The 25,554-nt window shown below is 31.2% G+C and overlaps 1 protein-coding gene across 3 annotated transcripts in view; it reads left to right on the top strand.

The window, feature by feature from the left end:
- LOC143249172 (uncharacterized) overlaps window positions 1–24,919 on the top strand; it is a 49,971-nt gene extending 25,052 nt beyond the window's left edge. The window contains exons 6-17 of one of the 3 annotated variants that reach the window (XR_013027616.1): window positions 3,990–4,665; window positions 5,120–5,163; window positions 12,774–12,880; window positions 14,102–14,251; window positions 15,321–15,459; window positions 18,345–18,419; window positions 19,251–19,477; window positions 19,731–19,894; window positions 21,416–21,541; window positions 22,067–22,201; window positions 22,526–23,004; window positions 23,499–23,635. Coding sequence is in view for 2 of the 3 variants with exons in the window: in XM_076498627.1 (XP_076354742.1) it covers window positions 3,990–4,665; window positions 5,120–5,163; window positions 12,774–12,880; window positions 14,102–14,251; window positions 15,321–15,459; window positions 18,345–18,419; window positions 19,251–19,477; window positions 19,731–19,894; window positions 21,416–21,541; window positions 22,067–22,201; window positions 23,499–24,081 (2,426 nt within the window). In the remaining variant the exon portion in view is untranslated. Of the gene's footprint in view, window positions 1–3,989; window positions 4,666–5,119; window positions 5,164–12,773; window positions 12,881–14,101; window positions 14,252–15,320; window positions 15,460–18,344; window positions 18,420–19,250; window positions 19,478–19,730; window positions 19,895–21,415; window positions 21,542–22,066; window positions 22,202–22,525; window positions 23,005–23,498 lie in introns of all 3 variants that reach the window. The other 2 variants (XM_076498627.1, XM_076498628.1) reach the window with 2 other exon arrangements.
- The last annotated feature ends 635 nt before the right edge of the window (window positions 24,920–25,554 follow it).

Genomic DNA, 25,554 nt, shown 5'->3' with positions numbered 1-25,554 from the left:
TGAGTTTATTCAATTCAATTTTGAATATGATACTGTAAAAGATCTTACATTTGCACTTTGACTCCTATGTGTGTATTCAGAAGATTAAGCAAAAATCAGTTTGTTCCTACAGTACACATTAAATGTCCAAATGAAAGAATGTGAAATACAAAATGAAAGATCAGTATGTGCTAATTAGACACACACACACACACACACACACACACACACACACACACACAAAGGTGTACAGGCATAAGTCTTCAAGCTTCTAAAATATCTTTTGTTTAAGAATAATAGTAAAATGTATAGTAAGTGTTGGATGAATTTATAAAGAAAATATTACCCCAGTCTTTGATGGCCAACAAACTGGTAAGGTTGGTATACTAGTCATTCACATTAAATGTGGACACAAAATGCGATAACCTGATATTTAGTTTAATGTTTGTTTATTTAAATGTAATATTTTAAACAAACATGTGTTTTTTTAAATTAAATATAAAATTATAATATAGCTAATAGTTTGTAATTTAATCTGTCCGCACTATTGCTTTTAATTTTTCTCACATTTGGGATTAAATAAGACTGACAGAATAAAATATGACATTAATAAAAAATAGAGTACAAAGTGGTCTTATCAAAACTGCTTAGTTTTTTGTAACAGGTTAGTTCACTTCAGCTTCAATTAGTTGTAGCATTATTTAATCTTTTTTTTTTATTGCTACTAGAATATTTTTGTCACAGTAAATCAAAACTGAAATAAAAAAGGATTCTTTAGGCAACATTTATTATATCTGAAACTTCATGACCTAGGAATGTCTGAATTTGCAGTTGTCCACCTCTGAGGGTATGTAAAACATAAATGTATAAATTTGTTTCATTATTCTGTTGGGTATTACATGGTTCCCACGGGTCAGGGAGACTGGGAAAAATATATGAATTTTGTTTCTGGCCCAAAAAATCAGGGAATTCAGTTGACAGATAAAAACCAGGAAAAGTTGGTGAATTTCATTTGATTAACCCATCCACTGCTGCTAGGATGTATATTTCCCAGAGCAATGGGAAATATACATCCCAGCGACAGTGAAAGGGTTAAGTGATATTTCTAGGACACGGGTGGGAAAAAAAAGTGAATTAACATCAGTGCGAGAAAAAACATATGTAAAGGTTAATTCTACTTGTTTAGTATTCAATATAAATTTTTTTATATATATAAACATTGTTTTGTTTAATCAGCTTTTTTGTTTAATATCATCTGTCATGAAGTATGAAAACTGCCATAGTAGATTATGTAAACAGTAGCCAGGTACCCACTTAAGTGGAGTGTAAGAGTCCCAGAGAAGCTTCATATTATTTTCTCAAATATCATGGAGGATCATTTTACTACAGCCTAAAACCTTTAAAAAATTGCTATTTAAAGTTATATTGTTTCCATTAAATACTTTGATCTTGCAAATTTTACTGCATAAATGAAACAATGACACTAGTCATAGAAGGAACATGTAATATCCTGGTTATACTGTGCCATTGACCTATTTGTGTAAGATAGGTTTGAAATATACCAAAATGAAAATTAACAGTTTGTTTCAGTAAAACTTCAAATTTGGAGATAGAATAAATTACAGAAGTACAAGTTTTTGTTTCGTATGTATAGTTATATCTATTCAACTAATTACCAAAAATAACTATAATAATTATACAAAATTATCAGTAATTTTGCTTAAATTTGTTATGAAACAAAACATGTTACTAAGCATTGTCTATAGCACATTATATCCATGGGCAGGAGTTACTGACATGCAATATGTCCAAGAGACAAGTAGAATATCATCAGAAATAGTTTAACAAAATATAGATGGCACCATGTAGTATATAATAAATTTTGAAAAAAATATAATAAAAAAATTAAAAGAATATTTAACTGTTGAGTTGTTTTGTTAATAATAACTAATATGACTCGTATAAGGTTGTGGGAGCATAGCACTATTCATTACCCATGAATCTTTGTAGAAACAATTGAACTTCTGATGGCAAATAAGACAATACATTGTTTATCTAATAAGCTATAATGTGTTGAATATTTGAGAAATATATTAGGAAAATGAACTTTTCATCTAGCTACAAACAAGTTTCTAAGAGCAAGAAAGAATAAGAACTGAAGGTAATGATGAGTATGCACAGCTAGATAAAATCTAATTAAAGTTTTTGTATGGTTTTTAGACTGTGGTAGGCTCTTAATATAGAGATATTAATTAATATGGCAATTATATAGTGCTAGTGTGGTCAGGTATGGGTGATGTGTTTTGTTTTTGCCACTGCACCTAATCTAAGGACCATCCCAGAATAAAAATCCAAGTACATTCAGCAAAAAAATGTTACTTGGTAGCAAGTTTTATTTGATGTAATAAGCAACATTATGTAAAAATAAAATTAAAAACTTTGTATTTGACTGATGCAGTACTGGAATGGCATATCACTGTTAATGATGAACATTCTTGCATACAGTAACTTTTGTGTCTGTGCCAGTTATCGTAGTTTCCACGAGTATGATTATACATCATGACTGTGTATAACGCAACTGTGTTTGTCATGGATGTTTCCTCAACAGATCTGTTTCTGAATGTAAAGCATCTTGTGTTTTATAAGAAGTTATGACTAGTTATTTTTAACTATAATCTGGTGATCTCATCTGAAGGAACAAAACTTGCATACACTTCTAAATATTTTAAGTAATGTGATCAATTAAATGAGATATATACAGTTATGATAATTCAATACTTTTGATACAGGTGAATTTTGGGAAAATACTTTCAAAGTATGTGCAGAAATAAGTGTGTGTGTGTGTGCTTTCAATCAGAGTGATTTTTTATTTAATATGTAATTGTTTTGTAGGTATTGGATATTGAGTTTGCTTCTGTATACAGGTAACACCTCAAAGTTTTGCAAGTTTTTATGCATATCAGAAAATATTACTTTAATAGAAATTTGAAATATGGAAAACATACTTGTCAAAGAATATTTTATTTTACAGTAGTAGACATGTTCCTTCCATGTACTAAAAGTCAAGATGTTATAATCATAGATGTTAAAATCTGTGACAATATTTATGCTGTAATAACAGGTTTGTGACTTAAATTAAGATTATAAAGTGATCTGTCTGTAAGACAGTTATCCCTTGCCATTCACAGAGATAGGTTCTAGAAATTGCTGCAAATGTTTAAATCACAAATGTAATTAGTAAAGGAAAATACATACAGACTTTCAACAGACAAAAATATAGTATGACAGTAACCCATGTTTTATAATAAAACTCTAGTGGGTCATTGAGAGAGCTTGCAGATGAGGAGGCAGTGCCAGCAGGTGAGGAAGCAGGTGGAGGACTTGGAGAGATTGTGCAAGAGGATCTGCACAGAAGCACTGTAGTTGAGCAAAGACTGGGAAGATGTTGCATGCTTTGGTGCATGGCACAAGAGCGTGGGATGCGCTGTGCACAATGTAAGCCTTGCACTAATTTTTGGGGTGGACTGCAACTGTATCACAAATTCTCAATTCAGTGTATGACAAGGGATAACTGTATCATTAATATACTGCTGATATGTATATTTGTATTGAAATTTTACAAGATAAAATTTAAGAAAACTGTGAATGTTAACATACAGCTTGTCTTGTGTTTATCAGACAAAAATTAACAATGTTTTGCAATTTAACATTATAATTCAGTTATGCATTAGTAGCATAGATCAAATGGTTGTGGGATAACATATTTTAGTCAGGAAAAAATTAGGGGAATGCCATTCTGCCCAAGGCGTGGGAACCATGGTATTATCTCAACTGTTATATTAATCCTCGATGTCGAAGCATCAGGCAGTGCTTTGGTTCTGCCTGTTTTCTGGCTTCTCTTATATCCTTAGTTTTTTAAACATAAGGCCTGTGCCGTGGGAGATTTTCGTGATGTTTAACACTTGGAAATTTGTGATCTTCTGATCCATTTTGAATTTTATTAACAACAGAATTGACCACAGAAGTAGTTCAGGAGGAAGAAAGCATATCTAAAACAGGTGAGGAAGAAATTCAAGCTCGGGACAATCAGAAAAGTACCAGTGAATCAAGCTCCAAAGAGGATGCTTCTTCAGAAACAGCTGGAAGCAATCACAATCTGCAGCTTTCTAATCTAGAGCCAGAGACCACACCAGAAGTAAAACCTCTGACTGTTGATATAATTATGCTTAACAACACTGACCTTAAGTTTTCTGATAATGTAGCTTTGGCTGTTAGTGTAGACAACACAGAAAGCAACATGGATGACAAAGAAGAGTGCACAGTGGACAAATCGGGTAGCATTCAGTTGCAAAACAGTAACCAAAATCTTTCAGGTGATGAGACCAGAGTTGATAAAACAAAGGTGGAAGAAGAAAGAGAAGAGCCAGCAGCATCTGAAGTAGTTTCTGTGGTTACAGCTGAAAAGGAAAAAGGAAGTAAGCAAGAAGAAACATCTGGTGATGTTGAATCCAAGAAGAATATCTGTGAAGAGAGCAAGCCAGAAGATGTTGGTAGGAAGGAGAAGCATGAGAAGGAGATGATGGAAAAGGAGACTACTGAAGAAGCAAAAGGGAAGATTAAAGCAAAGACAACCAAAGAAGGAAGTTCTACAGGAAAAAGCACTACCACCTCTGCTGCTGCCAAGAGGTTTGTTTGTTCTTCGGTAAACAAACTTGAAGGTTGAGAATGAATTTCATGCTGCATTTTGTTGTGTCTGTAGGTTGTCTTCCAAAAACTGAAATATTAGTGGAAGGAAAAGCTGTCATACAAATTCTGGATCTTATATGTGGGTGGTATTCGAGTCCAAATTTGTTTTAGAAAATTAACAATCATACTTTTGCAGTATTTTACAATATTAGCTTTTAAATATATCAGTAGGGGAATTTAAATTTATTCTGAAAGTTAGTGATTTATAAACATTACCTACAAAAATGAATAGGTTCTTACCTTTATTTTATATTCAGTATAATTTTCAGAGATATTGTATTCAAACTTTTATTAAATATTTTCCTTAGAGTTTAAGAGAGAATGAGGTTGGTGTAGTCACTTTGTATTTTGAAAGCTGTATTTTTCTAAATATATGATTTTTATTTTTTTTTAGTGTTCCAGATAAACATGGAAAAACTACATCAACAGATGACAAAGGTATGAAGCAGTGTATGAATTTTTTTGTATTTATTGCTTGTTGTAGTGCAAGAATGAAGTATTTTGAAAATGTTTGTTTGAATGTTCCTGAATGAGTATCTTTACTAATTCAATAACAGCATGACTGAAACTTAAAGTTATGAATGTTATAAATAGTGTATAATGACTACTAATGTAGTTACATTTCTTTGGTGTCTTTCCTAATTGTCTTATTTTAAGATTGCCAGTCTTTATCTCCCTTCTGGAGTAACATGGTTGTTAAAATAGTTCTAGCAATTATAAATGTGTGTGTGTGTGTGTGTGTGTGTGTGTGTGTGTGTGTGTGAACTTTTACAAAGGATCAAGATTTCCAACAAGAAGATGTTTCATGCATTATGAATGAAGAACAGTTTAATCTATTGGAAATGAAAACCAAATATATATATAAAGTCATTAATGAGACTGATAACAATAGAAAGTGCTCTTGTGTCTAGAATAAGTTTTGTAAGGATTCAAAGTCTGTAACAAATTGTTAAGCATTCACTTTCTGGGTGTTTATATATGATTAGTATTGTGCATGTTTGCTTTTAGACACAGTGAAATAATGATAATAGCTGTATAATCCACTGATGTGATGCTGCACACATTGTTGTAGAAGCTGAAGTAATTCTTGGAGAATTAGCTGCTGAATGGATCTGGACAGTTATATCACCTTTTGTAACATGTCCCAAGCATGCTCAGTCAGGTTGAGTGCAAGAGATTTTCTTTGTAATTATTCTCTTCCAACTTCTTTCACTTCAGGATTAGAGTGGTGATCCTTGCCCGATGTATGCAAGCATTGTCATCAAAGTGAGGTTTGGCCCTATTGCACTATTGTTCTTAATGATATAGAAATTTGTTTTTCCAGGCATGTTGATTCTAAGTAACACCATGACATATCTTTCACATTCATACTGTTCTTTAACAAGTGGCAAGAAATGTTCACTGCACTTTTGCCAGATTCTGACACACTTGTTAGTATACTCAGGAATTGAAATATTGCATTCTACCATTCCCAAGGAATTTACTTTTGTTTCAGGAGTTTTGTCTTTTTAGTTGCATTTTCTGATTGTGAATGCATGGTCCATCTTTATTCCTTTATTCATGACCATTGAAGGTGAACATATTGTGTAGATTAAATAAATAATAGTAATGAAACAGTTCATAAAGAAATTTAGTTTCATATGATGAAACGTTATTTTCTGATGTCTTTCTCTTGAGTAAAGTTTATTTCAATATTCACATCTCTGATACCAGGTACAGAATTTTCATTTTTCAGTGAACAGAAATGATACTTGGATGTATTAGAATAAATGGGCTAAGGTGCTTTTGGATCTCAGAACAACCTCAAGAAACTATTTGCAAAGTAAATGTGTAGAAATTCTCATCTGTATTGTATTTGAAAAGTCCTATCTTAATTGCATATTGTTTGTGGCAGGTCACAGATGGAACGTGTTTGAATATGGCAATGCTCCTGTAATGGAATTTCTTCATATGTTAGTTTTTAATACATGTATAACAATCCTGTACAAGTTTGTTTATTTTATAATACATAGAATGTTCTGTATGTGTGTCATATTAACCCTGAAAAAGTCTCAAAGGGACAATTTTGGTTTAAATATAAATATATTATTTTATATTTATCTGAAAGGTAAAGATAATTTTTTCCTCACTTTTATCAAAATGTGATGTCAACACTTTGTCTAAGCTGGTGAAAGATGTTTATGGTTAATTATATTTGTCTTGGGGCATTAGTATTAGTTTTTTTGCTTTCAACATTATGCACTTTATTTGGCCCTTTAGGATTTTTCAAGAAGAGCATATAGTCTTTCAACTACACTGCAGTGTTGCAGGTATGGCAAACACAGTGTTTTTGAAATGCTGTTATACTATGTTGTTCAAAAAACTCTTAAGGGTCTGAGTAAAAATACAATAAATCTAATAGCAATGTCTTGTTATAAATATAATTGCTATGCATAATTCATTCACCATTTTTTAAATTAAATTTTGTGTATGGACATACAAATGGAAAAATCATTTACAATGGTATAAAGTTTGACTTCTAATTAGTCTAGATGATATTTTTGTCAAAATAATCCTGTTTCTAGCACCAGTATTGCAGCAGTTATATCTTTTCTTTTACTGTTTGTTTGGTAGAGATAAAGAACACAGTCTAGTCCACAATAAAATAAAAATATTTTATTTTTTATACCATAACTTTTACAAATTAATTTTATCTAATGTCTGAGTTCAAACATACCTAAATTGTTACTTACTCTGCTGTGAAATTACTGTGAAAGAAAATTTTATAGCATATTTAATATTGCTGAAGTGTTGTTTTTTTTTATCAAATTTATGTACAACTACATGGCTATCTGTGCTTGGTATCCCTAATTTAACAGTGAAAGACTATTGCTGAAAATATTATAACTGTTTGGTACTATGCTGGTGTGACTCTGCTTAATGGGTTGAATAATAGTCATTCACAGTGTAAACTATAACCCTTTCTTTTACTCTGTTGCAGTTCATTTTCATTCAGTAGAGGGGGAGCAGTTTATAAACATGATATATAAGTTTTATTCATTTAGGTATCATGGCTATAGATTGCTCCTCCTCTAATATATAAAAAATGAACTGCAAGCTTACTCTTGGGCTACTGTTTTACCAATGAATAGTGAAATTCAACATCACATTATAACATTCCCATGGCTGAAAGGGCAAGCATGTTTGGTTTGATGGGAATTCAAACCCACGATCCACAGATTGCAAGTTGAGTGCCCTAACCACTTGCCATGCCTAAGCCCTTTCAAAATGAATAAGTTTTCAGTAGGGGAATGTAAATGCCTTTTGGTGCATGATAATTTTAATTTTTGTTTACTCTGTATTGAAAATATGTTGTAGTTAGTACGATTAATGGTAATCATCTTAATATACGCTTTTTTTTCACTTCTTTCTTTCCTTGAAAGCTTTATTTTTCATTTTTTACTTTTTCACTATTTGTTCATGCAGTTGTGTATCACCCTGTTCATTTGTTTTGTATAATTGTATTTGCATGCTTTGTTATATAACATCTTCAGTTATGTTGAGCAACTTTTTATTTATAGAGAAAGGTAAATACACTGAGTGGCTTGACCAACATACAGGTATTACTGTACCACTAAGGGTTGATCATTTTTTATTATTGTTTGATCTGAATGCCCATCATGTAACAAGGAATAGACTAATTTTCTATCTTAAAATTTATATCTAAATATGTTTTATGAACATGTTTTCTAAAATTTAATTATAATGTAGTAACAATATGTATATATGCAGAGATGCCAACCATTACAATTTGAGTCTAATCATTACGATTTTGGTGTATACATTACGACTATACACTCATACAGACAGATATTACGACTTGTTGCAACTCCCAAATTAATATTATATAGGCCTATAAAATAAAGTGATAAATTGTTCCCCAAGGGCTTGAAAGGGGTGAAATGAAAATTTCCAGTGAGATACAAATAAATTTTGATAATAAATAAAAGACATAGTCCAAATGGCTACTTGGTAATCATGTTTGTGCTTGAAATAATAAAAAAAATATTTGTATCTCCGACGTCTACCAATAGTTTGAGTGCAGTGCTTCTCCATACTGGGTACTAGCAGAAACCATAGTTACGTCATCAGTGCTTGTCAGCCAATCAGTGCTCGCATAGATGGGTATTTCTCATTTTCTAAGCAACAGAGAAATGCCAATGCGATCATTCACAAGATGGAAAAAAGAAGCCTCGTTCACCAGATTGTCTTGTTTCTGGCAAATCTAAAAGGACTGAAACTGTGAATCAAAAATTTAAGAAAGAGTACAGTGGAAAATATCTGGTCATTGCATCAACAGTCTGTGACAGTCATGCGTTTTGTACAGTTTGTCACATTGATTTTTCTGTGGTGCATGGTGGGATAAACGATTGTTCCAGACATACAAAATCGGCATCTCACCAACAAAAGGCTGAGGCGAAGACAAAAACGATTCAGATAACGACATTTATGAGTAAGAATTCAGAATATGAAACCATAAATGCAGAAGTTATGTTCATGCAATTCATCATTGCTCATAATTTACCCCTAGCTGTAGCTGATCATGCAGGACATCTATTCAGAAAAATGTTTCCAGACTCTGAAATAGCAAAAAAATATGGCTGTGCTAGAACCAAAACTACAGCCATTGTACAAATGTTGGTTTGTGAAGATGACAAAATAATTTCAAGCTTACTTACTAACAGTGTTTACAGTTTAGCCACAGATGGATCCACAGACATGGAAGACTCAAAACTGTATCCAATGGTTGTACAATATCTTGCCCCTTTGCTTGGAAATTTGTTTGTTCTCTTTCGACGATGGTGGAATGGAAAGAAGCTTCAATGGGAGAGAATATTTTCAAGCTTTTGGACCACGAACTAACAAAGAGGAAAATTTCATGGAAAAACTGTCTTAATTTTTCTTCAGACAGTGCTTCAGTTATGTCTGGTATAGGTAAAGGTGTGATGGGACACATCTCAAGACAACAGCCTAGCATTTACTTCGTGGGCTGTGCCTGTCACCTCATGAATATTGCTGCCCAGAAAGCTTCCAGGAGAACTGCCCTGCCCAGTTTCTGATATATTGATAGATATCTACTATTTTCTGGACAAAAGTGCTAGCAGAAAACAACATTTCAAAGAGTTTCAAGGATTGTATGACAAAGAAACAAGAAAAATTCTACAACTTGTTAACACAAGATGACTATCACTTGGGGTGTGCCTCAACAGAATATTGGACATGTGGGTGCCATTGAAGAAGTATTTTCACTGTGAAAAAGAAAAACTAGATTCAAAAGGATCTAAACGTGCAGCTCGGACAGGCAGCAAGACTAACAGTCAAGATGTCCTCCCAGCAACACAGGGACACAAGACAGATGTCTCCAAATGCAGACAAAGAAACATTTGATATAACTCAATATATGTTTAGGCAGTCTGACCTTGAACTACAGAAGAGACAGTCAATAAAAAAAAAAAGAAAATGAAAGCTAGCAAGGAAGTAACCAAGAAAAGTTATGCACAGAGCAAGTTACATAAGTTAACAGTTTTCTTGGACAACAAAATGAACCTGTTATTTTGTCTTTTTCTTCAGTCTGCAATTCCTCTATTTGAGCAAGCCAATTTGATATTTCAAAGAAAAGAACCTTACATACACATTATGCATAGAACTCTGATTACACAAGTTAAAAATATACTTGTCAGATACATCAAGCCAGAATATCTTGAAGGTAACATCACTGAACTTGACTACAACAAATCTGATGAGGCAGTTTCTATTGGAAATGCTGCCAAGGAATACATTGTTAAATATGAAAAGGACCTGGAACTGATCAGCTTCTACACCAGTATCAAGAAATACTATATTGCAGCTAAAAATTACATAATGAAACATTTCCCTCTAAATGATGAACTTCTGATTCATGCAGAGGTTGCTGATCCAAAACTGAAAGTCAGCAAAGATTTCTCTTCTTCACACTTTTTCACAGACAGGTATCCTGTCCTTGTCAATACACATGAGCACGACACTATTGACAAGTTGGAAGGACAATATATGAACTATCAAATTGATATTTCTCAGAAACTGTACTTCAGTTGAATGTTGACAAGTTTTGGGTTCAGCTATTTACAGTTAAGGATGGAAATGGAAACCAGAAGCTTGACATTCTGTGAAGGGTTATGCTTAGAATTCTTACAATCTTCCATTCTAATGCTGACAGTGAAAGGATATTTAGTTTAATGACTAAAAACAAAAGCAAGTTCAGACCAAACTTGAGCACCTCAGTTTTGAGCAATATTATAACACATGATGTGTATGCAATCAAATGGACAATGTTGTTATGATTCCCAACCATCCAGAGACATTCTCATGAAAGCAAAGGCTGCAACAGCTGCAAAACTATTACAATAAGTGTCATAAACATGATATAAACTAGTCCTTGCACAAAGGCTTTTTCTGCTTACTGTTTGTGCATGTTCAATGTTGTTTTACCAGTATGTTTGTTACTCTGAACTAAATAAAAGACATAATTTCAAAATAATTTTTTAAAATTTATTTATTAAATACACAAAACACAGTCATAAATGAGCAATCTATAGCAGTAATAAATAATAATAGTTATAATAATAAACAGCTTAGAAACATTGGTCAGGCCTAGTAGCTGCAAATGATAAAGGGCTCTGTCTACAATCATTACGCTCAGTCATTTGAAATAGTTGGCATCTCTGTATATGGATAGCAGCTATCCTGTTTCTAGTGTTTCAAAAAAAAAACATTTAAGTTTATTTGGCTATTTTTAAGTATTGCTTGGTTATCTTTCTAACCTCTATATATTTTTAAAGTTATGTTCAAATTTTCTTCTTGATAAATCCTTATAGGTTAAAAACTTAAGTGATTCTCAGAAATGTTTGTACTGTATGACCCTGCAAATTATTAATTGTGATAGGCCAATTTTATTATGAATTTTGAGGTCTTCTCAGTGGACTGTCTTCCTGGCTTTGGTTTTGTTAGACTACTGAGCTGAAGCAATACACTTTAATTTAGGCATTTTCAATTTAAATTGTGCTATTGGTAAAGCATGCCTTTTATTATAGAGTTGTTGTAGAGGATTCCAATTAAACAGAAGTTTATGTTGCACTAGTGTGTCTCCTTTATAATCAAACAGGTCTGAAGGGAACTTTCATACATTGTTTATGGTTTTTGTGCACCATCAGTACCAGTAGTAGTGTGTGTATATATCTGATTTTATTTTATTACACATGCAAACATACATGCATATATGGATCGAAGAATTTTGAAGAGTCGGACTTGATTTCCATGACAGAATGTGTCATTTTGTGCAAGTTGAGATTTGATTAGCACAGGAAAGGCCGAGATATTGATGTGACAGATGGACGGATTTTTGTGTTTATTATATAATAGATTGTGGCTTGTCTTTTATAGTGTCTTGTATCATTTATTTCAGATGTTTTATTGTGTCAAGTCCCACTTGTTTATTTAAACACTGTTGACCATTATGTTTATTTTATCAACACTTTGTAAAAGTATGAAATTGTCTAAATTACATAACATTTGCATTGCATTGTAACTGCAAGATTTCAATAGTACATCTGCAGTAGTTGATAAACATTGTTACTCTGTTGTCACACCTCTATATTGAAGAAATGCAAACTATGATACCTCCTAACAAAAGTTTCATTTATATAAATGAATTCATATAAATTTATGGTTAATATACAACATATATCTAGTGTAACTGGTCAGTCATATTACAGGAAGTTTGTAACAATTAACCTTAAGAAAATTAGTCATGCCATAAATGCATAAATGAACACTTTCTTATTCAGTGTTATTCTGAATCACTTTGGGTTAATAACACCCAAGGTTTCTAAAGTGCTGAAAGTCGAAGTACAAGAGTTCATGATTAGGTATGAAATACTTTTGAATTTAGATATTTCAGCAATTGAGATCACAAGGTGAATTTGTATTGAGCTGTAAAATTGAGTTTAATTTTATGCGTTTATTTTCTTTAGAACGAGTAAAACGTGTTCCAGTTAGCAGCAGGAACCTCTGGGTTAGTGGTTTGTCTGCAAGTACCAAAGCAACTGACCTTAAAGCTCTCTTCAGCAAATATGGGAAGGTAAGTTGTTTTGTTCATGGAATTTATTTTGCATAAACCTTAATCAACTAAATTTTCCTTTATGTAGATAATAACTTAGTCAGATAATCACCAATTTAAAATTATACATTTGGTTTTATCCATTAATAATTTAAAGTATGTTTTGTTTCAAACACTTTTTGGACCTTTACTAATAAGATGTGTTTTAATACTTGTAAATACAATTCTGAAGCATTGATAGATAATTTTAAAAGATGTAATTTTTTTTTAGGTTAAGATGGCAGAATAGAATTTGTATTAATTTATTAAGAACTTCTGCTGTTAGGCAAGTTTTTGTACTAGATCTTTTGAAGAAATATTTGTAGTATCATTAAATATAACTATGTATGGTATTTTGAGAAGAAAAGACAGAATGCAGAAACTTAGACATCTTACTCAGTGATGTCGAGAAAACCCACTTGTAGAGAAATATATAGGTAAAAACGGCTTGTTTGGGTTGAGAAAATATTTTACATAGAGGAGCGAACAATGTTTCGACCTTCTTTGGTCATCGTCAGGTTCACAAAGAAAGAAAGAGGTAACTGACTGGAAGCTGACCACATTTTTGAAAGGGGTTGTGTAACTGAGTGTCGAAATGTAGAGTGCGGTGTTAACAATCGTATGAGCGTGTACTGTTAATAGTGGTGTAAGGTATGCTAGTTCAGACATAATGGGGGGAGTGAACCTTTGAGCAAACAACGTTTCGACCTTCTTCAGTCATCATCTGGTTCACAAAGGTTCACACACCCCTCTACATTTCGACACTCAGTTACAAAACCCCTTTCAAACATGTGATCAGCTTCCGGTCAGTTACCTCTTTCTTTCTTTGTGAACCTGATGATGACCGAAAAAGGTCAAAATGTTGTTCGCTCCTCTATGTAAAATATTTTCTCAACCCAAACAAGCAGTTTTTACATGTATATTAGACATCTTAAACTTTAATAGAAATTATGATAACTAATTTTTTTTTTATCTTGATGATGTAATTCTAAAACCAAATTCTTATGTCTCACATATTGTTTTATTTGCATTTGGTGGAATGGCAATATTTGTGTGTATATTTAATAAGTTCTTTCCCACAGTGCATAAAAAGTATGTTTTTGACTTCGTATTGTACAACTAACATATCAGTTATAGCTATTAAACTAGTTAAGAAGAAAGATTGTTTATTATTTTGCAGAATAAAACATTTTGTTTTTACAGGTTGTAGGAACAAAAATTGTAACTAATGCCAAATCTCCAGGATCACGATGTTATGGATTTGTTACTATGGAAACAAGTGAAGTAGCATTAAAATGCATACAGAAATTGCATCAGACAGAATTAAATGGAAAAATTATATCAGTTGAAAGGGTAATCTTTTTTGGTCAATCTAAATTGTGTAAAGTTGATTTCACTAAAGTTTATTGCAGTAATATTTGAATCTGAAATAAGCGTTACCATTAGAATAACATAGAAAACAAAACACATTTATCTAAAGTATTATTATTATTATTATTACCAGAGGGTTAAAAAAGTAAATGCATTAATCTTGTTGCTGGAGTTCATGGGTCAAATGTCATGTCACATTGCATTTGTTGATTTGTATTCATAATTTTATTGAACTAATGTTTTATGAATATATGTCAATAAGTTTGGTACCAAATTGTAGATTATCATTCAGCTTTTAGTATTATACATTAGTTAATTTTCAAATTTAAAACTAAGTACTAAAAAAGAAATCCTAAATACAAATTTTTGTGTCACATGATATGTTGAATTGATTCAGATTAGATGTTTATGATGTCAAAATGCAAAGTCTGTAATTTCTTATGAATTAAGAACTCAAATTACTGATATTTACAGGCTATAATATTAAATAAGAACCTTGTCTTTTCTGTTTGCTGAGAAGTTTTTCATGTACTGAGCCAAACACAGCTGCCCTGCTCACATCTTTTTAGCTTTGGAAATGTTTTCCTATGTACACATACTTTTTTTCTATGATTTGAATAACAGCTTGAAAGCTTAGATTGTCCTCATAGTGGCTTTCTCAGCTATTTTTAAGTAGTACAATGTAATATTTTTCTTTCAATACAACTCTTTAAGCTGGTAAGTTTAGTCTTTAGTTTTCTCCAAATTTCATATTTTGTAGACACAAATACAGCTTAGTTACTGAAGTTAAATTATAATGGAATTTTGTGGTATTGATATAGTAATTTATGATTTTTTTTGGTTATTTGAAATGTATGTATAAAATCTAAAAAAAAGTTCTGTAAAATTATTTTGTTTCAAATCCTCCATGTGTGAAATTTTTTAAGGTGCAGCAACCTTGTACAAAAGTCTTAACTAGAAGATATAATAGGTATTTTAAAATGATTTTTCTTTAAATTCAGACAGTTTTCTAAAATCATTACAAAACTTTTGATTTTGAAACTTATCATAGCCACGTAATGAACATGGAGCTGCTTTGAGATGGACTGAAAACAGAACCAGCACTGGATCAGTAAAGAAGAATGCACAGAAAGTTAAGCCTTTAAGTCAGTCATCAGCTGGTGCAGATAGCAAGAGTGAGAAAGATAAAGGCAAGTGTGTGTTTAATATTTTGATACTCAGTTTCAATAGATTACTGAGAAGAATGTTTAATACATGTATTGTGCTTGACTTCAACACTCATTCAACAGTTTTTCGAAGTTTAATTCAATTGCAGTAACTACCATTAATAATAACCTTTTTGATGTTAATAAAAATCATAAGCCCACTTCTTATTTGTGATGGTTTGAACAGAATTGAGAGAAACATAATTCATTAACTTTAAGTATTTCATGTTACAACAGTTGCTCAAGTAATTGATATAAGTAGCACCTTGGTCATTATTGTGTCTGTCATATTCCTTTGTGAACCTGAAGATGACCTAAGAAAGTTAAAATGTTGTTCTGTACTTTATTTCAAAGTCTTAATATCTATATCAGCCATCTTGAGAATACATTTTTACTTCAAGTGGGTTTCTCATCATCATGAATCATTTCTTCACTGTCATATAAAAGACATTAATTTTATATTTAATGCCAATTTCAAAGTGCATATACATTTCCTAATAAATTATCATCCCTAGAGAACATTATTATCCATATTCTATTTCTAAGATGATTCCCTCCACACACACACACACACTTTCTCTGGTTTCATTTAATACAGACTTGTGCCCCTCCCTTTATGTTACAGTACTGATCTGACTACTTATAAGTTCAGCTTTGAGAATAGCTACAGACACAGCTTAAGTACTGTTGAACAGAGTAAGTTATAGAGTATTTACATCAAGGTAGAGTTAATAAAATGATGTTGGAAATAATTTGTGGTTTTGTTAAGAAATGACAAGATGTAGATTCTGGAGAAAAGAATAATGGAATAAAAAGTGAAATTTAGAGTACTTAGAACAAAAACACAGATCTGAAAATCTTGATGTAGTTCTCTTAAACATTCCTTCACTCCTAACAATATTTTCATGTTAAGTTATAATTGTAAGAGATATGAAAATTTTATCTATGGTAGAATATGTGGTAAGCTTAGATAGGTTAATCATGCACAGTGTGCAACAACATATTTCTTGGATAGAAACCTTTATTTTTTGACCATTATTGTTTATCATTCACACAATGCACATCAGTGAAAGAAATCATAATTAATGGAAATGAAACTATATTTATTATATGTAAATTGATCTGGGCCAAGATTATAGTTAAAACAATATTGTTGCATTGTCTGACCTGATTCCATTTGAAAGGATGGTAAGTAATTCTCATTTGTGCAGTGTTTTCTATGATTCATAGCCAGGTGTGTTGAACACTGTAATCAACAAAGTAAAACCAATGAGTATTAAACAAGTAGAAGATGATAGGATATATAAAATGGAACTTTCTTATCAATATAAAAAAAAAATTATTTTTTTTCTTCAAAACTGTGTCTTGCAATTAAATGTTTGAAGTTTCACAACATAAAATATGTTGTAAAAATTAAATCAGACTGCATGATTTTTCTCTTATTGTCTTTGTTATACTAAACTTGATGCTGTTTAATCCCTTTTGCAATGGGTTTGTGTAAAATTTATGAACCCATTTGAGGACGAATGTGTTTACAATATTACTTATGGTAACTCCTTACTTTATAAGGTGTACAACTAAGATAATGTAAGTAATTTTTTCGAAGTGTATTATTAAGTACAGATAGACTTATTTGCTTAGGTAAGTCTTAAATTTCTTGTTTTTATGTATATTTATATATTGTTATCTATTTTGTAACAAAGGTTTTTAATATGTTAAGATGAGAAACTTGTTTGGTTGGATAAGAAAATGTAAATGGAAGAAAAATGCACAAGATCAGTGAGCTAACTATGTTAAATAAGTGTAATATGCTCAGTTGTTTACATTGAGTTCTTCTATTTGGTCAGTTAATTTTCATATCATTAGATGGAGTCTAAGGGGCATTGTAAAGTAATAAGATTAAAAGCAAGCAAATGTGCAATATTTAGAAAAAATTGTAGCTGTGTTAGAATAAGTAATTTGTTACAATCTGCAGTCAATCCAGAAATTAAAAAAAATATTTTTTCTTTTTTTTTCAATATTTTTTCATCTTTGCTATGGTGTTAGGGTAGAAAAATAAATAAAATAATTTTGCCAAAAAAAAGCTTGCAGTTTTTATTTAGCAGGTTTCATAAATTATACAGTTGATCTATGAAAACTGTAAAATTAAAAAAAAAGCATTTTTATCGCAACTTTACCCTTCACTCAGACTGACTTAGTAAATGGTTTGTAAATTTTTAGTGTGGTGCACAACACTTTTTTTGTGTCTACTGCAACTTTACTAAGTTTATGAAGGTGCACTTAATACATTCTGAGTTATGTGTTTAGTCTTGTTTTTACAAGGTAATTCACAATTACCAAGCCGTTATACTAAGAGTTAAATGCATAGATTCAGTAAAATATCTCCCTCAAGTGACTTTTGTGTTGTCTGTATTTGCAAAATTTCAATACCTTGCAACATATGTAGACTTAATTTTTTATATATATATTTTTTGTGATACTTATCCATATAGATATTGTCATTTTTGGTTGATTTACCTCTGTATGCTTAATAAGATTGACCAATGCTGTAACAATCAAAGTGTCAGTAATTGGAAACCCTCATTTTACTCACTTTGTTATATTTGTAACATTCTATTTAATTGTAATTTTGATTAATTGATTGTTCTAGTAATTTAAAGCAGTGATAATTGGAACAACTACTCTCAAGTAGTTGATTATATTTTGTGAGTAGGAGTAAAGTCTTAATTTCTGCTCAGGTTGCTGGCCAAACTGTCATCATTTGTATTGATGTAGTAACTAAGATATGAAATAGAACATATGACTTTGTTATTGATGTGATAAAGAGAAAGGGGTTGGATTAAAATGGATATATTTAACTTCATATGTAGAAAATAAAAACAAAAGTAATGATGCTGAAGGAAAGAGGAAAAGAGAAGAAGAACGTAAAAAAGGGGAAAAAAAAGGTAAATATTGGGTAGTACAGTTCTGTCTGATTACGTGTTGCTGCAATATTTGGTGTAATAGATTTGAATCTGTTTTGTATTAATTTGTGAGTTATCTCTCTTTTACTTGTATAGAAATTTTAAAATATAACATGAGGAATCGAGTTAGTTTTTGAATTTCACATGAGGCTACACAAGGGCTATCTGCGTTAGCCACATCTAGTTTAGCAGTGTAAGACTAGAGGGAAGGCAGTTAGTTATCACCATCCACTGTGAACTCTTAGACTACTGTTGTACAAATGAATAGTGGGATTGACCATTGAAAGGGCAGCATGTTTGGTGTGATTGGGGATTTGAATCTTTCACCCTCAGATTACGAGTGAGTGCATTAAACACCTAACCATAAGAGGAGTCAAGAATACAAAGAAAAGAAATTTAAGTTAGCATATATTTTTGTAAGGAAAGTATGCACTAACATAGAATTGCAAGCAAGAGAAATTTTTTTTTTCTTTAGAAGTGGTATGTTATGACAACTTGCAACTTATTAAAATAATCTAAGGACTTCTTATAATTGTGTAAACTGTTGAGATCACCAGCAGTCTGTAAGTTATGTACCAGACCATGTAGTTTTGCAAAGTTGTATGAAGGATGCAATTTGTATATAATATACTGTAACTAAACACATTTCATATTATTAAGAAATTCTCAGTTTTGTCATAAATTGTTTTTAAGCATCTGTTAAGGAAGAATTTGCATTCTTTTGAAATTTTATATACTAATACTCTAAAAACTTCTTTGAACATTCTTTATATCTCTGGAAGTAAAGGATTTTTTGAATATCATGGATTTCAGGAGAAAGTAGCACTAATGCCTCTGAAAATAAAGAAAAAAAAGATGATAATAAAGAGAAAGAAAATTCAAAGGAAAAAAGATCTAAGAGTCGAGGCTCTGAGCATTCAAAGGCTGCTGCTGGCACTCATCCTGGTGGATCAAGGGATGTTAGAAACAGGAGAGGTCAAAGACCCAGAAGGACAAGGCTCCAAAGTGGACAAAATCTGTTAACATTCCAGAAAATTAAGGTAAGCTCCTAAATGCTGCTTTGAAAAGATGATATTTAATCACATAGTGATCCATCTTTAGATAAACTTATAATTTTTTAATTTTGCATTAATTAAAAGAAATTCAATCTTATCAAGACATTATTTCAAAATATATATAAAAAAAAGTTGTAAATCAAATATTACTTAAAGGCTAGTGCAATAACATTTTACTATCATATTTTTGTCTAGTTAAATTTGTTGACTTTAAGGTGATGCTACTGTTGTGTTGTAGGAGGAAAGATATCGACAACGACAGATACAGAAAGGAAGACAAATGCGTATTGCAGAGCGTAGAGCAGAACGAAGGCGTAACCAAGAATACTTGAGACTAAGAGAGAGTGAAAGAAGGCAGCGAGAAGAAGTTTTGAAACTCAAAAGAGAAAGAGAACGCTTAAGGTTTGGTGGAACAGGCTTTGAATGAACCATTTTACTCTGTTTTTATCTTAAACAAATTAACCTACAATTTACTTGTTTAAAAAGAAGGGGTACATATACACCTTAGTAGTTTGGTGATAGTTAAACATATATTTATGACGTACTTTTGATCTGGAACTGTTCTCAACCTAGAAGCTGTAAGTTTGAAGAAAATAGGATAGCAGGTTTCCTATGCTTGTAGTTTTTGTCACCATTATAGTGTTGTCATCATTTGAAGTATGTTAAGCCTGTTGCATAAGATAAGGAGTTATTGAATTGTATTTGAATTGACTTTCAAATCAGGTAATGAAACTCCTGTAAGTTCTATATTTTGTGGAAACAGTATCATAACTGTTAATAGAATATTATTAATATTATAGAATATTAATAGAATATTATAGCTAAATTGATAAATACCTAAAATCTTGTAAGTGTTTATTTCATGATAAACTATTCTTCAGTTATTCTATGTATTTCTCCCATTGGTGTTGTTGTTGTTTTTTGTTTTTTTTTGTTGTTGTTTAGTACTGTTGCTTGCCTGTTTTGGCAACCAGTAATGGAATAGTATTATGGGAATTCTAAATTTCTAACAAGAATGTTTCAAAAAGACAGTTTTAAAACTGAAGCTTTAGATTGTTCATATAACATAAATTTGTATGTGTATATATATTATTTACTAACTTATTTTCATATACTTATATATACATACAACTTTGTAAAAAAAAAATATCCTACAGATTGTTTAAACTGTTCATATAAAAATGTGTGTGTTTGTTATTCACTAATATGTTTTCATGCACTTGTATATGACTTTGTAAGACATCTGCTGCTTTTCACTAAAGTTTAAGTGTTTTTAGTACTTAAAAGCAAATATTTGCTGTGTAACTAGGATGAAAAAAGCAATTATATTTATCATGTGATTACAAATGAAAATGTTTAACTGTAGATGACGCAAAAATCACTATTGTTTTTGTGTTTGATATTAAAAACTTATCTAAAGCTTGACATGCTAGTACATTCCCACCATACTTTGGTAATTATGTATGACTTTTACACTGTTTATAATGTATAACTGTTTTTATGGGATTTCTTTTCTTTTCATATAGATTTGAGAATCAGTAATGGAACAAACTGTAACTGAATTTTATATTGTACATCCACATTGGTGAATACTATATTTGCATATATGAACTGTAGCCATCAGGCAGTAACTGTTGTACAGGTTTTAATATTTATTTTGGGCAGTAGTGCTGTGTTTGAACACAATTTTTAATTATGAAAAATATGAATAAAATTAGGTATTTTTGATTATACCTAATTTGTATTTGCAGTATGTTGAAAATAATTTTCTGCTTTTGTAACAACATTAAAGAAGAGTTCTTATTAAGGTACACAACTGTAATTTGAGTAACCTTTTTGTAGAGTTAGCATTTAGAAACTTAAATTTTGAAATTACAACATTAATTTTAGTTTGATAAATTTATCAAAGAAATATTCTTCTAGACATGAACGTGAAAGATTAGAAAGAGAGAGAGCTGCTGTTTTAAAACTTGAAAGGGAAAAACACAAGCTAGAAAGGGAACGGTTAGAGATTGAGAAGGAAGAACTGAGAAGACGAAGACAACTGAAGTGAGCTTTTACACTTTACTCCTGTAATTGCTATTTAAGTACTGACTAGTGTTTCTATGTAGCTTTTAAGGGGCTGCAATTTCAATAATAATAAATGACTGAACTGGGTCATAATGGGTAGCTGAAAATGTGCTTGTCCAAAGTTACAAGATATATAAGCGTAATTGCTTTCAAAGCTGTTTTTGTCTCAGAATAATTTTTAAGTAATGAATTATGAATATATATTTGAACACCTTAGAATATTATCATATTTAATAAAGGCAGTGGAAGGGAGACTATGCTTTTATGGTAAGTATTGTAACTCAAAACATTTGGTATAAAAATAGTCTTTTGATAAAAAACAGAATTTAATGAAATGAATATTTTAACTGGAACTAATTTCTAAGTTTTAACTAAGACAAATGTAAAAGGTTGAGAAAGGGTTTGATGAAGAATTTTCTAAGAAATGTTAAATTTTTCTATGCTCTAGATAGTGCCACCCTATACAACAATTATAATTTCATCAGATTATCTTGTTTTCTACAGTACTGTAGACATAGAAAGACGTGGATCGAAGCGATCATATGAAAGCCGAGATTCAGATTCTTTTTGGGAAAGCCGAAAACGACCATCTTTTTCTTCTGCATATGAAAGCATTTCATATCATGATGGTGGAAGCAGGTAGGTTTTGTAGTTGTTTTTTATATTAGAGTAACTTTACTAATACAATACTAATTTTGCTAACATTTTTTTCTTTGTGACCACCTTGTTTATTCTTGTGTAATATGGAAGTAATTAAACTACTACAGTAATATATTAAAATGAAAATCTTCAATCATAGTTACTGTAAGACATTAGTATTAGGCTATTATATTTTTAAACATTACATTCTTTAACTAGTCCTTTATGGGTTTTCAGGAATTATAATAATTATAATAATAATAGTATTCTAACCACACTGTATTTGTCATCTCCATTGCCAATTATGTGTTTTGCTTATTCCAGAAATCTTCAGGATGGCTAGGATACAACAAACACAGCAGTGGTTAAAACACGATTTATATAAACCATTTACTTCAACAATAGTTGTTATGGTGCAACTACCTTTTACAAGCAAGCGAAGAATGATTATAATTACTTGTTGTGAAACATTGCATTAGGCCTGTTTGATTTTTTTTTTTTATTATTAACACAGCATGTAAATTTAGTTCTTTAGGTATTTTTAAGAATTATAAATGTATAATAATACTCCAACCACACTATATTTATCATATTCATTACTGACCATACAGGCTATGTAGGAAGCAATACAAATGTGGTCAGAACACTTTATATATACTATTGTCTTACGACAAATATTGTTAATTATAATTATGCTTTGTCAGCTCATAAAAGATATTTGCACTAATAATTGTTGTCCAGGTGAATACAGGTTTTGTAAATTTGTAGCAGGGTTTATCTGTGTGCATTGGATGTCTTTGCAGGTAATGCAGTAATGTTAGTAAAAGTGAAACATCAAAATGGTCATTACCAGTATCATTTCATGATGAATATGAATTTAATAAATTAGCAGATACAAATTTTCTCTAAATCTTTTATGAAAGACATGCAGTAATTGAATTTATATTGCTGTTTGTGTGAATTGTTTGTTTTAGTTTCTTACTAAAATTTGCAGTATGACATACTTGTTTTATAGATCGTATTTCTGACTTGTTCAAGTAAAAATTTTGTGTTACAGTTTACTACATATTGTAGGAAGAGGGTAATAAATAATTAGTTGAAAGTACTTGATAAGTCCAGATATTTAGAAATATTGTGTTACTCATTTTATTTATATATAAGAAGCACATTTTTGACTATTATTTTTCTGTTTGTTAAAATTCATAGTTAGTTAGTTTGTTCTTAGAGTTTCTGTTGACTTCTTTTTGTAACTCACTGGAGTGTCAGTTATCAGGGATCTTATTTGTCGTAATTCTAGACTATATGACAGTCCAACTAAAGGATCATTAGAACGTGAAACATACAGTCGTGGAGGAGATCGGTTTAGTAAGAGCAGGCATGATACCACAACTTCCAAATCAGAATTTGGAAGTCTGCATAGGGATACCAGGAGGGATGAACTGCCACTTATGCGGGAGGAACGTAGGAGCATTGACAGAACAGTTCGCTATATCCATGGTGGATCTCGAGACAAAGAGTTAAGGGGAAAAGACCAGCGAGATACGCAGTCGAGGAGCCGTTCAGATAGGTTCGTGGATTCTGTAAAAAGTGGCTCCTCAGGTGGGTTTGATAGAAGTAGATATGGAGACAAACAAGGAGGAAGAGATTCCTGGAGTGCTGGTAGAATACATACACATACATCTGATCAGTGGAGCAGGATAGGAGTAGAACAGAATCGTTGGGTTGGAAGTATGATCAGTGCTACTGGGCAACAAATTTTATCTCAACCACCTCTCATTCATCCACAGTCAATTTCCAACATGTTTGGGAATAATCCAGATATGGGAGGTGGGGGGTCATTTGGTGGCAATCGTTACATCAGCTCTATGAGGAGATTCTGATTCCTGAAATTCAAAGATTTAATTTGTTTCATGTTATTCACAGAGAGCCATAACGTTTTTTTTTTTTTTGTTGTTTGTTTTTTTTTTTATATGTAGCAAACCTTTGTTTTGACTGCATGGATAACAGAACACAAGTTACGTTTTAACTGTTATTCAACTGTATTAACAATTTTACATTATACTTTTAAAGTTTCCTTATTGGATGTGTAAAGATTAGTGTAATGTTAATTATATGTGATAAATATCCATGTATGTAATATGACAACATTTTGTATCTTAAACAATGTTTTGTATGAATAATAAATAAACTTTATGTAGAACATGTATGACAACAACAATAGCATTGATTAAACTTTAACATATTAATGGTTCTGACTTTGTTATGCTATTATATATAGGAACAATAGTATGTGTGCGCGCTGCTTGGGAACACACACACACACACACACACACACACACACACACACACTGTTGCTTCTAGCGTTTTGGATACTGGAAAGGAATCCAGAAATAAAAACTTAAGACCGATTTTTTGTTTCTTCTTTTATTCCTTTATCTACCAGAACCTAAAGATTTAACATAATCAGCTGTTAGATGTCATCAATGAACATAAACTGGATATTTCATCTTGTTAATGTTTGGGGGAAAAAAAATATTTTAGTATATGGCTTTATAGTGTGTTAAATAAATTTCTAACAATGTACACAAATACATTATTTGATAGCTTCATAATCATTCCTGACTGTTAAAACTTGTAGATTGTTATAATACTTTTATTTCTTTAAGAGCTATGCAAGACTGAAATGTTTGATTTATCATAATAAATTGTTTCTACAAATCACTGTTTAGAAGTGAATGTGTTTTGTTTTTTAATACTAGATAAAACACTAGGGCTATGCATATATTGATCTGCTTAGAGTAAATGTAAACTGTGTGTTATCTGAATCTTCCTTCAAATGTAAACTGCATTTGTACTGATAACTCAATGATAATGTTCAGAGTATTTGTTAAGGCTTATTTTAATCATTTAAAGTACATCTGTGCCTTGTTACTGTTTAAACGTATACACGTTTGCGTGTGTCTTCTAAGTATTTGTTAGAAATATCTGTTTACTCATGTAGGACTTTGAGTATTCAACCTTAACCTCTTCATTATTGGAGGTTTCACATTTGTTGCAATTATGCATTCAGAAACTTCTAGTTCAGTTTAATACACACAAAAGTTATGTTCAGAGTGAAACGCAATTTAAAAAAACAAACAAGCCATGATCACACATCCCTAAAAATTAAGTCTTACCAAGAGTAAATTGTGTGGATCACTCAAGACAACATTTCACCGATACACACCTATAAAGAAAAACGTTACTTGGTGAAATCAGAAGATAAACATATAACTATGAAAAGATAGGAAAAGACATTGTAACTGAATACTTAATGGTTAATATTATACATAATTTTTCATTTTAAGTTTAAT

This window comes from Tachypleus tridentatus, chromosome 4 (genome assembly GCF_004210375.1).
Source record: "Tachypleus tridentatus isolate NWPU-2018 chromosome 4, ASM421037v1, whole genome shotgun sequence".
Lineage (NCBI taxonomy): Eukaryota > Metazoa > Arthropoda > Merostomata > Xiphosura > Limulidae > Tachypleus > Tachypleus tridentatus.
This window is presented reverse-complemented; position numbering and strand designations above follow the sequence as displayed.